This window comes from Nerophis lumbriciformis, linkage group LG01 (assembly GCF_033978685.3).
Source record: "Nerophis lumbriciformis linkage group LG01, RoL_Nlum_v2.1, whole genome shotgun sequence".
Lineage (NCBI taxonomy): Eukaryota > Metazoa > Chordata > Actinopteri > Syngnathiformes > Syngnathidae > Nerophis > Nerophis lumbriciformis.
Window position 1 is genome coordinate 41,451,717 of NC_084548.2, and position 15,415 is coordinate 41,467,131.

Consider the following 15,415-nt stretch of genomic DNA (forward strand, 5'->3'; position numbering starts at 1 on the left):
TGCATGTAAAGTGATTTCAGTCAGATCAACAAACCTGATATCTTTCTCTGGGTGCTATAATCAGGGGTGATAATCATATTTTCTGTCTCTTTGTCCCTCTTCTTTTTCCTCAATCAATATAACCAATCAAAAATCAAACAAACATGAATGTCAACACAAAAGCTGGAAATGCTTGTGTGGCCATGCCCCACAAAATAGGGCGCATCATCGAGGGCAGCCCGGCAGATCGTTGCGGGAAGCTAAAAGTCGGCGATCGGATATTGGCTGTCAACAACTGCTCCATCACCAACAAGTCCCACTCAGACATTGTCAACCTGATTAAGGAAGCCGGGAACACGGTCTCTCTCAGGATCATCCCCGGTGATGGTAAGGCTTTGGCTTGGAGCCTCGCATGATTTATTTATCGTAATGGTGGCTTGGAAAAGGGCACTCTTGTTACTCTTAACTAGCATGAGCACTTTTCATTCCAGTATGAACCCTAATATACCACCATGAATCACTGAGTGTGAATAAGGTGAAGTTCCCCAGCATCTGTACAACTCCTCTCGGCTGTGTGCTTGCAGCTTATTTTGCCATTTGCAATAGTCTGCCAGTTTCCCAGGATTAAAAACAGGGAGAAAAAACATGTAAGCACTTTTAAGCAAGTGCTTCCTGCTCCTATTAATCTTTTCAGTCTAGCTTAAATGTGGAAATAGAAGTATGCAGCACATGAGTCAAATATCTCTCACTAAACAGGACTCTTCACTAAAGCTTCACAGAAATATCCATCAGCCACGTTTAAAAAAAAAAAGCAGTTTCTTAATTGTAGTTATTGTGTCATATTTAATAATTTTTGTTTTCCCATAGAGTCTTCCAATGCTTCCCTGCTGACCAATGCTGAGAAGATAGCTACCATCACCACCACACACACTCCTCAACAGTCCAAAGAGTCCCGGTTAGTACACATGTGAATATGCATGTGCAGTAAGCAGAGTTTTTTTTCTGTAAAATGATTTCAAATTTGTCTTGTATGTATTTTTAAAGGAATAACTCAAAGTCGAAAGGAGTTCCTCCGCCGCTACCTACACAAACTCAAACACCACAGGTAATACATTTGTAATTGTAATTAATTTCCATCAATTATTCTATTACCAGCAATAAAAAACATATAGGTTTATACAGTATATCGGATTAAGAATGATGTAATATAAAAACATATTTTTGATCGAATTTCAACAGCCAGTGATGGATTGAAAGCTCATGTAGGTCAATTTTAAATAAGTGCTGACTCTAAACCAGTGTTTTTTACAAGCACTGTGCTGTAGCACACTTGCGTGCCGTGAGATACAGTCTGGTGTGCCATGGGAGATTATGTAATTTCACCTATTTGGGTTAAAAATATTGTTTGCAAACCAGTAATTATAATCCGTAAATCATGTGCCGTTGTTGAGTGTCTGTGCTGTCTTGAGCTCGGCAGAGTAACCGTGTTATACTCTTCCATATCAGTTGGTGGCAGCAGGTAGATAATTGCTTTGTAGATGTCGGGAACATGGTTTGTCGTGATCACAATATGCAGACGGCGGTGTGCAGGTAAAAGGGTATCTAATGCTTAAACCAAAAATAAACAAAAGATGAGTGCCCCTAAAAAAAGGAATTGAAACTTAGGAAAGGCTATGCAAATACGAAACTAAAATTGAACTGTCTCCAAAGTAAACAAAGACAGAATGCTGGACGACAGCAAAGACTTACAGCGTGTGGAGCAGACGTCGTCCACAAAGTGCATCCGTACATGACATAGCAATCAACAATGTCCCCACAAAAAAGGATAGCGTCCACACAACTTAAATAGTCTTGATTGCGAAACAAAGCTGGTGTGGGGAATAGCGCTCAAAGGAAGACATGAAACTGCAACAGGAAAATACCAACAAAACAGGAAAAGCCACCAAAATAGGAGTGCAAGACAAGAACTAAAACACTACACACAGGAAAACACCAAAAAACTCAAAATAAGTCACGGTGTGACGATACAGGTCGTGACAGTTGACCTACTTTGAGACAAGAGCTATAGTGATGCATGGTTGGTTATGGTTTGAAATTATATCCAACACTTGCGAGAGCGACTTTTCATTGTCAATATCGGCTACTGAGTTAAATTTTTTAACGATTTCTGCTGGTGGTGCACCTCCAGATTTTTTCAATGAAAAGAATGTGCCTTGGCTCAAAAAATATTAAAAAGCTCTGTTCTAAACCATATGCAAATAATGCTAATTATTCAGATGGGTGACTTCTGATTTAGCGGCAAATAGGGCTGCAGAATTTTTAGAAAAAAAACCTTCCCTCCAAAATTGAGATTGCTGTTCGATTTGCGATTCTTATATGTTATACATAAAAATGCTTAAAACTGCGAAAACATTTGGCTTTATGCAGACGGATTCAGAGCCTTTGTCTACACCACGCTTATAAACTGAAGAATTAACCGATTATAACTATAGAGTGATCATATCTTTTTTTCTTCTTAATTTCTGTTACATTGCAACACTTCTCACTGGTGGGTCGTGAGGCTCTTGTTTGTGCTTCCTGTGTGTGTAAAGCTGGCTGTCTCGCCTACGCCCAACCTGACAGATTGTGAATCATTGAAAAAAGGGCTCACTGTGTTCAGTTCATTCTACTATTAAATCAGGTGCTGAGAGCGATGCACAAAGTGAGACTTCTTTCTCCCTGTTTGAAGCGGGAAAGACACGCGAGGCTCAACATTTCTGATTGGCGAACATGTCTTTCACTCAAATGCCATTGACGACAGACAAAAAAAATCTCAGCTTCTTGTGGTTATTTATTGCACTGATTAAAACCTTGATGTCAATTCGACGTCGATTAATCGTTCAGCCCTTGCGCCAACGCCAATTACCGAACTATAGTGGAATAAATCTAAAATACTGCAATATGATATGATTCATGGAAACCTATGATTCATTTTATATTTGTTGTGAAATGGAAGCCATATAGGTCCTTTTGCAAAAGACAATTGTACAAATAGTTGAATGAATGTTTATCAAGCAACTCTGAAAGACGATATGGACTTAACTTTTGTGCTTTAATACCTTTTGCTGCTTTGTTTTCTGATTGTGACACAAATGATTTAACAGACACTTTAAAGGTTTTCTTAACAAAATAAAGAAGCACTAGATTTACACCAAAATTAGGTCACTTTCTGAAATTTTAATAATGTGAATATGATGCAAGGTTTGAACCAAACAAGGCAGGGCAATGTTGGAACTGATCATTTTTTTTAAACCTTTTGGTGCTTGCTCACATGATCACACTTAGGTATTGATACTAACTCTGGATTATTGTCTCTGTTGCTGACAGGACAATGAGTTCTACTCAGTGGACCTAGAACGTGACAGCAAAGGTTTTGGTTTCAGCCTCAGAGGAGGGCGAGAGTACAATATGGACCTGTATGTGTTGAGGCTAGCCGAGGACGGAGCTGCTGTCAGGAATGGCAAGATGAGGGTATGACATTTCCTACATTTAATTCTTTCATTTCTTTGTCATTCACGTATGCTCCTCTCATAATAAAAATGTTGCTGTGTTCAAGGTGGGAGACGAGATCTTGGAGATTAACGGCGAGAGCACAAAGAACATGAAGCATTCACGTGCCATCGAGCTAATCAAGAATGGCGGTCGGCGAGCACATCTTGTCCTGAAACGTGGGGATGGATCTGTACCTGAGTATGGTAAGTTGACATGTGTTAATTTGAGGCTCCTCTCTCTCTGGAAGTTAATCCTTCTTGTGTGAGGCATCAGCTTTACATTTTTGTTCAAAGCTCCACACCAGTGTAACGATTAATGCTTCTTCAAATTGGTGGCAACTGATCCTCTTCAAACTTTCTGGGATTCCTTTCCTGATATTAAAGGAACAATCATGTTGATTTGGAACAACATTCTACATAAGATGGCTATACTGCTAAATTTGAGAAAAATGCAGATACAGTATATACGTTGTGAAATTAGTTATTTACACATAAAGATTTTGCAAATGTTTGCATACGTTAATTGTTTCCAAACGATGTCTGGAACACGGCAGTAAAACGGCTGATCAAAGAAAACAGAAGTCATTGTCATAGACCCACTAGCTGCAGAAGCTAGCTCTCCAATCAGCTAAACAGACTTATTAAAGGTGAAGTTTTGGTGAATTCACTGAGGAATTTGTAAAACTAAAACAATACAAAAAGAATGCCATACAAACTTAATAATACTAACACAGACACTAGTAAACATGTTAGCATATTAGCTAATGCTAATGACGCTAGCTTGATTACACTTACAAATATGCATAAAACACGTCTACACACATTACACACATTAGTAAGTATGGGTTGTTTTAGTTATATAGTAAAACTTACAAACCTTGCTTGGAGTGATTAATGAATCCATACGAGTAGCAACGCTATGGACGGCTAGAAAACAAAATGGCACTTGTACTTCCGGTTTCGAGCTCGTCGAAAAGATGGCGCCATAGCACAAACAATAACACACCTTTTCCGTGTCTTTGCTTGTGTTTTATGAAAACTATTTGCATTAAGGCCATCAGCGAAGACAAATTCATAAATTAGCCAATCCAATCCAATCCACTTTATTTATATAGCACATTAAAACAACAATAATGTTTCCAAAGTGCTGCATAGCCATGTTAATAACAATATTAAAAACAATGTTATGCTCCACCAATGACTGAATAAAAACAAAAAATAAATAAATATAAAAACAATATAAAAATAAGTATGATTAAAAACGATTTTAAAGGGTAAAACCAATTAAAACAGTAAATAGAAATCAACATTTATAATAAAAAAAAACACAGAGGACAACAGAGGACAGAAGACCACACAACTCACGTAGTGTTAAAAGCCAAAGAATAAAAGTGGGTCATAAGACGAGACTTAAAACACTCCACTGTGGAAGCAGTTTGAACATGGAGGGGCAGAGTGTTCCAGAGCTTAGGGCCAACCACAGAGAAGGCCCTGTCTCCCCTGGTTTTAAGTCTGGTTTTGGGCATCACGAGCAGGAGCTGGCTCTCGGACCTCAGAGCGCGCGCAGGAGTGTAAATTTGGATGAGGTCTGAGATATACTGAGGTGCCTGTCCATGTAAAGCTTTAAAAAAAAACAGCAAGGTTTTAAAATCAATTCTAAAATGAACAGGGAGCCACTGCACACACCGCCTTATAAAAAAGTAGCGTCTTATAGTCTGGAATTTACGGTATATTTAATCAAATATATGAGGAAACAATTTTCAGAGCAGAGGGCAAGAATCATTTTTTCTGTTTGGCCTGATTTGTTTAATTTTGTTTTTGCTACTTTGAAAAAATCATACACGCAATAGCTGAAGCAACCTAAGTTAAGGGTCACATCATTACATGTTAGATGGCATGTCTTGTCTAGTCCAGTCAACATAAGTAACAAACAATTGCATGTGTTTTAGGGTTTGTTTGTTCTTTTCAGTGTCAAAAGTCCAATCAATTTAGGGCTCAATTACAACCGATCTTTTTTAAATGTATTTTAGTTGGACAGCGTTGGTACCCCTAGCATGTTTAATAATCAAATCTGCAAAGATAACAGGGTCAAATGTTAAAGCATATATTTAATTGATGTTGATTTAATGATTTGATTGATGTAATGCTCAAAAATGACTTCACAGGTACAATAACATCTTGGTGTGTTATTTTTGTATTACTACACTAACTACACAAAAATGGTGATGGAATACACAGTTTTGATCCACAGATGCTCAAATTAATATTCAGGTGCACGCTGTCAAGAATTGTTCATAAATGACAAATGTTGACTCCGGAAGAGTATTGAGTGATTTATACCCTTTAGCGTCTGTAGCACTTTACTGTTTTATAGATGTAGTATTCCCCTACAAAAGCTGTGGCGTTTGATAGATTGTTCTTGATGTTGTTTCATTCTTATTTCCCAGCATTATTTTCCAATTGTTCAGGGATTTAAATTTTTGGATGGATTACCTGATATTTTGATGCTGTTTCCAAGGCACCCGCACAGACATTTTGGAGGGCAGGTGCTTTGACACCTTTTCGCAAGAATTATTATGATAAAAACCAAAGCAGGATATTTTTTAACTTATATCGTCATTTTAGTTAACACAACCAATGCAAAGTCAAATTATGAAATTAAATAAATAACAAAATAAATGTGTGTACTTAGTTATTAGAAATACTAAAAATGCCCACATTAGTAATAAATCAGTGACGTCACCAATTCCCACTGTTAAAAAATACTTTGCGGACAGAGGCATCCAAAACTGCATACTAACTCATGCCCATACGCATGAACCTTATGTTCTGATGAATTGGCATTGCTTAACACAAGTATCCTATGTTGTAACAACATTATTAGTCGGAAAAACTAAATTCATCATACTTTTAAATTAAATAAAACTAGTGAACTGGACAAACTTGGAGAACAGTAAAGCTGTCTTTATTTTACAGCCATTCATTAAACATGACACATGTCAGTAAACAGCTGGACAATGCTTTGTGTTGTTTTTTTATGGGGGGGGGTTTTATAGAAAATGTTGGACCAGTAGCGACGTAATGTTTTCAGCGGCGCTAATGTTGTCTTTAACTCAACATTAAACATATGAGTCACGGGCCACAGATGGCCCCTGTGCCACACTTTGGGCACCCAAGCTGTAGAAGCCAACTGTTTATGGCCACTATAGTCGTAGTACTGTAGTGTATTTGTTCATCCTATGAGTCAGCTTACGTCAGAGCCGGAAGTAGTGTTTTTCTAGTGTTAAAAAAAGGGTATGAACGGGGAAGTCATTAGCTGCCACCTTGTTTTATCATTTATTACTGCCTTTGCACATGTGAACGTTTACATTTGTATACACAATAAATCAACACAAAATCTGTACATTGGAACAATGTTCACGGACTCTAGTATCTGGCTTGTTAGCGTCCGGTTGCAGGTGAGCGAGGATAGTAGTGAACTCACGGTAGTGGGAAGAGTTTGATGTTGGATGCTCGAAAATGTTTGATGCGTTGCAACAGTCAGCCTTAATGCATTGTTGCAGCCCGATGATTTTTGTGCACGTCATGCCAGAGTTCTTGGAACGCAGATACAATACAATCAGCAAGATAAGATGGAGGTAGACCGTTTAGTATTTTATACGCAAGAAGTAAAACCTTAAAGTTGCATCTTAAGCTAGTGCAGGTGAGGCCAATATAGGCGTAATATGATCAAACCTTGTTGTCCTTGTCAAAAGTCTAGCAGACGCATTTTGTACAAGCTGTAATCTTTTAATGCCTATTTTTCTCGAAAGAGTGATGGCGCCTTCCCGGTTAGGGTGAAGGCCGTCCCTCCTTAGCAAGCCCGGTTTGCCCCAGAAAGAGGGCCAATTATCAATAAAACCTAGTCCCTGTTCTCTACAAAAACTAGCCAGCCACTTGCTAAGCGAGACTATCAATCAATCAATCAATCAATCAAAGTTTACTTATATAGCCCTTAATCACAAATGTCTCAAAGGGCTGCACAAGCCACAACGACATCCTCGGCTCAGATCCCATATCAGGGCAAGAAAAAACTCAACCCAATGGGAACAACCAAAAACCTTGGAAGGGACCGCAGATGTGGAGATCCCCCCTGGGTGACTGGTGCAATGGATGCCGAGTGGATACAGTTAATAATGTAAGAGTCCAGTCCATAGTGGGGCCAGCAGGGGATCCTCTCGCATGTAGACACGTTGGGGCGCAGAGACGTCACCGACTGATGCATAAGGAGTGGTGACACTAAGTCTTAACTTCATGTGCAAGTTCAGTCCATTGGGAGACGAGCAGGCGATCATCTTGAATGGAGAGAGGTCAACAGCAGTCAGGAGACTAATTTGCTATACCTCTCATCATTGCTTCTCGCAGGCAGGGGGCCAGAGACAAGTACTCGATGCTAAGACATCTTTCTAGCGAGATTACAAGTCAGAGCTATGTTCCTCTTTGTAATCTCTGACTGTCTCATCCTAGTGTCATTGGAGCCAACGTATACAACTATGTTCGCGTAGCTATTGGTGTGATTAGCCTATCGTGCGTGTTTACTAGGCCTGTTCCGAGTCAGCTCCCTAACATTAGCTTCAATGTCGGGTGCTCGGGCCCCGGGAATACTTTTAGTTATGGCTGGTTTACTAAGCTGTATGTTCCGGGTGATGGAGTCCCCCTATGACTAAGGTGGGATGTCCGGTAGACTGGGGTGTAGGACTAGCGAAAGGGCTAAATCTATTATGCATCTCAACCGATTCACCGTGGCTTGTAGGCCTCTTAGGGTTCCTACAGATTGGGCCAGCTCGCTACAGCTAATGCTATCAAACATGTCTTAAAGTTACGAAATTACTCTGCTCTAAATGTGTCTAAATGTGTAGCCATCGCGCAGGGCACTGTTTGTAAATATTGCAGTGGAAGTTAATGGAACTATAATAAAAAAGGCGAAAATCAGGGATAAATCTGTGTCAAAAGATGCCAAAACGGCACAAACACTTGCACGACTGTACAACGATCTATTTGTTTCTATTTTTTTGTCAGTATGGATGTGAACTCGGTCTGGAATTTTTTTCATGTGGTCCTAAATCTGACTTGTTGAAACCTGAAGAGACTCTGATTCAAGAGGAATTGATTATTCCTGAATGAAGGAAAATTATATTGGGACAACATGACACTTTCTTCATGCAGGGCAGGTGCTGCAGCACCAACAGGTGTCTATCAGTACACATGCCTTGCTTCCATTGTACTATTTTGATGATACAGTCTACTGCTCTTAGGAGAAATTATAAAATTGCCTCTTGTCTGTTTTGTTTCTGCTGCTCTGCTCTTCCTCCCTCTCTGATCTTTCTCTTGTTGCTGGGCTCTTCCTCCTCTCTCCAGCGATGATGGCTCCTCATCTCGCTGTTGGTACAATGAGGAATGACAAGATGGGAGAGCCCTGTTTCTACCTAATGGGCCAAAATCAGACCACGGTTTGTAGCCAGAAGTCTGTCCCGATCCACCCTGTCATCTTTCTCCTTTGAGTTCTTCCAGCTCATCCCAGCCTGCATCCCACTATGTGTGTATGTGTGCCGATGTGATGACAAAGTAAACTATCTACATGTCATGTCATGCCATGCCTGAAGCCAAACTTTCCACATCAGTAAGTACTTGTGAAAAGGACCAGGACTAACTTAATGCTGCCACCCATCACATGCGGCTGCCGTAGCAACCTGGCTAATCAATTAAACCTGCCTGTTTTTTTTCTTTTCATATATTGGTACAGGTGGTACACATCACCATATTGTTTTGAAGTATTTCTCAGGTGCCTGCAGTGTCATTGATAACCCCGCCCCACACTTGCCAATGTTGTTGCTGACATCACCTTGTGTTTCGCCTGCAGCCCTGTAGCCAACATGTATCGAAGCCTTGTGTTACTTCAATGCAACTTCCATGTATATTTGTGAAACACAATGTTGTGCATCATAGTTGGGGACACATGCTACATCCAACTGAGCACATGTATGCATGATTTGCTTCAAATCCCCGCCCAGTGGTTCTGTCATGTCACTGCAGCTTAAGTGCACAAAAGAAGTTTATCACATAGCTTCTTTGTTGTCCTCTTTTTCAGACGGCAGCAATGACGGGTACACTCCCACACCCGGGGCACAAAACACTTCGGAAATGAGAACGCTGCCACCCTACAGCAGATATCACACCTCATTGGAGTCCAGTTATCCACCAGACCTTCACACACCATCATGCCACGAGGAGGCTGGACGTGGCCGAGAAAGGGACAGGAACAGGGTTGGGTCAGATCAGATGGACTACCAAGGCCGAATGTTCAACCCCCACCATCACCACACTTGGAACAACAATCACAGTCAAAGTAACCCCAGGCAGCCGTCTCCTAACAACAGCAACGGTAGCAGCGGCAACAAGAAGAGCAGAGGCCGCAAGGTCAAAAAGTCCGAGTCAGAAAGCGGAATCTCGAAACTTCTAAAGACTCTGAGAAAGGACAGTTCAGGGAAGAGGGCTGCAGCTGCACAAAAACTCAGGGGCCAAGGACTCTCAAACAGCAGCTCTACTTTGGACGGGAGGTTTCGCACACAGCGTCGCGGCTCCCTTGATCGCTCGCCAACCCCAAAGCGCACCTCCTCCCCTGATCGCAGGCGGGCCAAGTCGATGGATCGCAGGACAGAGCGAACGCAACGGGATCGTACACCTGAGAGGGAGTATGACGATGGAGGGTTCCTCACTGTCACCCCTGAGCGCAAATTCCACGAGCGCAGGCAGCTCCTCAAAGACTCGCCGATGAGCGGGCGAGTTAGGGAGGCCTTCACCTCTGAGCGTTCCAACAACAATGGAGATTCATCGTCGCTTTCCAGAGTCCGCACGCACGACAGAACCACAAAGAACGGCAACCTGTTGAGAGACTCTTCCTCAGAGCGGTATCGGACGAATGGAACACTGGAGAAACCGTACAGAGCGGAGCGGGACTCTTCCCCTGACAGCAACTACAGCCGGGAGGAGCAGAACTATGCAGCAGCACCCAGAATAAAGGACTATTATAGCATGATGAAGAACAATGCTGCACACAACAATGCTGCATACAACAACACGGGCCAGAACAATAACACAGTTGGCCGAAGCTCAAACCAGCTCCCTGAGCCCAAGAGAAGCCTGTACAAGGAAAGCCCCAAAGACCTCAGCATCTAGAGCGGAGTGGACGCTCCCCTTTATGTGTACCATACACTGGAACTGGACCACCAGAGTAAGCCGGTTTATTGATAGACTTCACTTGTTGTGATCCCATGCAGAGATTCCTTCAACAGCAGGAGTACAATCCCATCAGCTCACATTGGTTGTTTTGTCATCGTTACGTTGCTCATAACAGGTTGTTGTACTATAGTAGAAGTATTGTATGTGCCTGCATATGAAATCGGTAATATTGCTTTTTGTCTGCATTGCTGAATCTAAATGTTTTGTTCCCTTCTGAGATATGAAACAGGCTTCCAGTTGTGCTTTTTTAAATTTATTTTATTTTAAGGAACAAATGATAGCACAATTCACCGATGGCTTACAAGAACTGTGAAAATCACATTGGTTAATTTTCAAAGTTAAAACATCTTGAGTGCAGATTTTTAAGAATAATTTATTTATGGCTGTCTTTATTTAATTTGGTACCTATCTTGAGTGAGCTTGGTTAAATCCTAGATAAATGTTGGGAAAGCATGCTTATCTAACCTTGTGTTACTTCTTTAAAATGTGTTATCCCTCTAAAAACACCCCATTTTCCCAACATTGAGAAGTTCCTGTAGGAGATGTGAAAGGAAATGATAATGGTGATATACCTTTAGCTTGGATGGACCCAAGCTAAAACTATCAGTCAGAAGGAAAAAGAATAGATTCAAGATCCAGTGCAAGATGCATGCATAAATTAATGTTGAGTTATGTGACTTTACATTGAATTGGTAACATCTAATAGGCACCGTGCACTGTTATCTTTTTGAATTTGTTGCTTCTGCCCCTACCTTTTTGATGGCGCAATCGACTCTCACAAAAAATACAACATCTTCAGTGTATTGTTGATTTTAACTAATGCTTGGCCATCGCGAGCAGCAGTGCAGGTAACCCCCAGAAAACACTTTTAGTTGCTCTTACTTCTTAGCAATCATAGCATAATTCCTAAATAAAAGTAATTAATGGAACATTAGAATACATTAGTACATTTCTAGAAATTACAGTGCATCCCAGTATAGTCTCGAAGACGACCAATCTGCCATGCTGAGCCACGCTGTCCCCCCACTTGAGTCTGGCTGTTGCTTTATAACGTGTTTTGTTCGTATTCTGTTTGTTTCACTTTCATTTAAACAAGTAACAAAGTGTCCGAATAATCAGAACAAATATATTACTTGACCACCGTTGTCCACCGCGGTACTGATTTGAAGTGAAAAAACCCCTCATTTTTGATGCTCACCTGTTGGCCATCACCTGTAAAGATGTTTCCTATGTGATTATTAGGAAAAACACAAAAATGTTGCCTTTTTAATGTACAAAAGAGAAATTTACGACAAACCTCAGCAATGAGGAATGTGATATTGTGTTTGTATCTTTGAAATGGACCTGATGATTTATGGGAACTGTGTTGACTTACTCTGGATCAGGTATGTAAAGATTTTTTCGAATGAAAGACTGTACTTGGTCAATCAGAATCTGTTTGTCCGTTTGAATTTCTCGATGGTTAGCCTGCCTTTGTATTATAAAGCACTTGTATGCAGTCTGTGTTCTTCAAGCATTATTTCTTGCAATGTGCTCCGGACATAATGCTGTGTATGTGTTGATAAGAGCAGTACTTGTATATGGGCCATTTTTTTTATATAAAACTATGCATATATAAATATTACATTGTCCATAGCTTTATTTGACCCATGAAGCTATACATAACATTAGTCTAAGTACAAGTAGATGTGGACTTATCCAGCTTCTTTCCATGAGATGGATTACAATGTATATGTAGCTATCAAAGGAAGTCTGTGAATGCTATTTTTATTATCAAAATAAAGTTTTCCATACAAAATCAGAAGGATGCTCATATTCTTACACGGCTGCTTTTACTAATATCTCCTGGGAAGCATCAGTTTGATTACTGTTGTCATATTTCTGGATGTTAGAACACAGATTGACACTTCATGAAAGTGTTTGAAAGTGTTCCATATAACTTGCGATCAAATTGTTTATTCATTTATAAGAGAGAAACTGCTGTAGAAACTGTACTTATTTGTACAACTCTACCTCATTTCATAAACACTCACAAAGAAAACACAGCCATGATTCCTGTATTGAGACAAACACAAATCACGCCTGTGTTACGTTTGTAATTCTCGCCAAACAACTCACACATTTTACCCATTAATAAAGGAAAATACTGTACTCTAAAACCTGTTAACCTTTCTGTTGTATTGGTTTCCTGTAGACTTTTTAATAATCGCATAAAAGTATGTTGTTTATGCAAATTAAAGAAATGCTCTGTGCACAGTCTACCCACAGATGGTATCTGTATTCCAGGACAGATCCGTTTCTATGCTGGTTGCTATGGCAACGCATGAAGGTCATAATGCGCACAAGTGTGCAGTGCTCAAATCTCTCCAGCATGGCGCTCCACTCAACAAATAGCTTGAGTCCAAATCATAACATGAGGTGCTAGCTTTTATTGATGAAGAGACCACTCACTTTAACTTAGCCCTCTTGGGAAGACGCAAAATACCAAATAACTCAAAGACAAGCAACAATTATTAAATTGTAGATATTATGTTATTTTATACTCATAAACTCAATACTACTGTAGTAGTATTCACACTTTTATTGTGTGTACCCATAGTTAATATTATCAATACTTGTCACTTGATAAAAGCAGTGTTGAGTCACGTACTAGACTGTAATATGATTAAAATTAATAATCATAATCCTCTGTCTAGAACAAGCTATAAATACAATGTAACCTATGCATCAAATTCCCGTGTCCTCGCTGTTAGGTACAAATTGATTAAAGACATAAATACATTCTGAATATAGTGTTCACATTTATTCCTTTGGTCCAAAATACTACGGACAAATGTACTTTGCCAGTCCAGTCATAAGTAAAACATAAACATGGTGAGTCATTTGCAAAATGCGTTTTATTTTAGGTTGCCTCGATTACATGCCTCTACATTTAAAAAAAAAAAAAGCCAGTATCATATTAGATCCAATTGTTAAAGATTAACATAGTTTTCCCTTATTCTAAGGGAAACAATCTCACCGATAGTTACATTGGATATTCTGTACATACAGGAACAACTCTGGAATGGGCTGATCTTCCCTGCCAGTGTCTTTACGTTGAACCGACTTGTTGGTAAAAATACAAAAAGGAGGTTGTTGTTTTTGTAGACGTTTGCCTTCAGTCGTGTCCCAGGGGAGCAGAACTCTTCTTCTCGGATAGTGGATCGTGTTGCATGGCTTTGACGGCCTTTTATGCAGGGGAGACGGAGCTGGAGGAGACGGAGGAAGCCTCGGTTTTGGTAGTGGATGCACCCTCCTCCTCTTCAAAGGGGTTCTTCCCGCAGCACATGGTGGTGATCATGCAGTGGCGGAACTGCTTGTTCATGCAGATGTAGATCATGGGGTTGTAGATGGAGGAGCTCTTGGCAAAGAAAGCCGGGATGGTCATAAAGACCGGTCCGAACTCAGAGCCCTGATGTGTAAAGATCCACCAGGCCACCCCAGCATAGGGCACCCAACATACTAGGAAGGCAATGACCATGATCACAACCATGCGAGTGACTTCCCTCTCAGCCCTCTGGGTGGTCTCGGACTCCTGCTGGGCAGCGGCAGCCTCCTTGACGGCACATAGCAGACGGCCGTAGCAGAAGAAGACGATGGTCAGGGGCATGACAAAGTGGCAGACGAACATGTAAACCACAAAGGACTCGTTGTTAAAACCCTCTGCGCGTGTGTAGTAGTCCACTCCGCATGAGCACTGCATGCCCTCTGGGATGTAACGGGACCAGCCGACAAGGGGAGGCACGGCGCAAGCACAGGCCATCACCCAGGTGAAGGCCAAACCCATAATGGCGTGGTTCTCGGTGAAACGGAAGTTGCTGATGGGTTTGCAGACGACCACCCACCTCTCAATAGCCAGAACCACCAGAGACCAGAGGGCGATTTCACCGCCAAGGGTAGCAAAGAATCCCTCCACGTTGCAACCCAGGCGTCCCAGGACAAAGTAGCCGTGCATGGAAGTGTACATCGTTGTGGTGAATCCTCCGAACACCATGAAGAGGTTAGCCACCGCCAGATTCAGCAAGATGTAGTTTAGAGGGGTTCGCAGCTTCTTGTGTTCGAGGGTGACATAGAGAGTGAGGAAGTTGATGGGAAAGCCGAGAAGGATGAGAAAGAACATGTAGGCACCCAGAGCAGCGTAGGCTGCTGGGTTGACAAGGTAGTACTGAGGGTATTCATAAGGACTCCGGACAATGCCGGTGGTGTTCATCATAGGGATGTAGAAATAAGGTCCCTCCGTGCCGTTCATGGTTGCGGTTGGCGGTTGCGATTAGTCCTTCTCAGGTGTTCCTTCTGGCTGTTCAGTAACGTGATGGAGAGGGACGTTTGCTATGATTGGACCCGGGTAAGATGCGCCGGCTTTTAAAAGGCACACCTTGGATTATCGCTTTCCAAATCCGTCAGCAGAAAGTGATTTAGGCCATGGTTAATATCTAATCCAGCCATCACTGCAAACATAACTGACCACTCATCAAGATATTAAGGTTACACCTATCTATCTATCTATCTATCTATCCAGGTACACTGTAAATATTTTCCAAGATTTTACAGCATTTAGCAATAATTTTTCACAATAAAATATTTTAATC

General features: G+C 41.1%; 2 protein-coding genes across 19 annotated transcripts in view; one reads left to right on the forward strand and one right to left on the reverse strand.

Annotated features, from left to right (window-relative positions):
* Nucleotides 1–10,831, forward strand: part of LOC133620249 (membrane-associated guanylate kinase, WW and PDZ domain-containing protein 1-like) — a 204,773-nt gene extending 193,942 nt beyond the window's left edge. For 15 of the 18 annotated variants that reach the window (XM_061981573.2, XM_061981588.2, XM_061981579.2 and 12 more), the window contains 6 exons: nt 163–366; nt 847–934; nt 1,024–1,084; nt 3,346–3,489; nt 3,575–3,713; nt 9,637–10,831. In XM_061981573.2, the coding sequence (XP_061837557.1) occupies nt 163–366; nt 847–934; nt 1,024–1,084; nt 3,346–3,489; nt 3,575–3,713; nt 9,637–10,724 (1,724 nt within the window). In that variant the 3' untranslated portion in view covers nt 10,725–10,831. Of the gene's footprint in view, nt 1–162; nt 367–846; nt 935–1,023; nt 1,085–3,345; nt 3,490–3,574; nt 3,714–8,906; nt 8,999–9,636 lie in introns of all 18 variants that reach the window. The other 3 variants (XM_061981672.2, XM_061981701.2, XM_072913474.1) reach the window with 1 other exon arrangement.
* Nucleotides 10,832–13,666: 2,835 nt separating this feature from the next.
* LOC133620315 (rhodopsin) lies at nt 13,667–15,171 on the reverse strand. Its single transcript, XM_061981709.1, has one exon. It carries the CDS (start codon nt 15,073–15,075, stop codon nt 14,017–14,019), a length of 1,059 nt encoding a protein of 352 aa, XP_061837693.1. The 5' UTR covers nt 15,076–15,171; the 3' UTR covers nt 13,667–14,016.
* Between the last annotated feature and the right edge of the window lie 244 nt (nt 15,172–15,415).

Bases quoted from the DNA above. Each gene is read 5' to 3' on its own strand.
- LOC133620315 (XM_061981709.1), bottom strand. From the start codon at position 15,075: ATGAACGGCACGGAGGGACCTTATTTCTACATCCCTATGATGAACACC.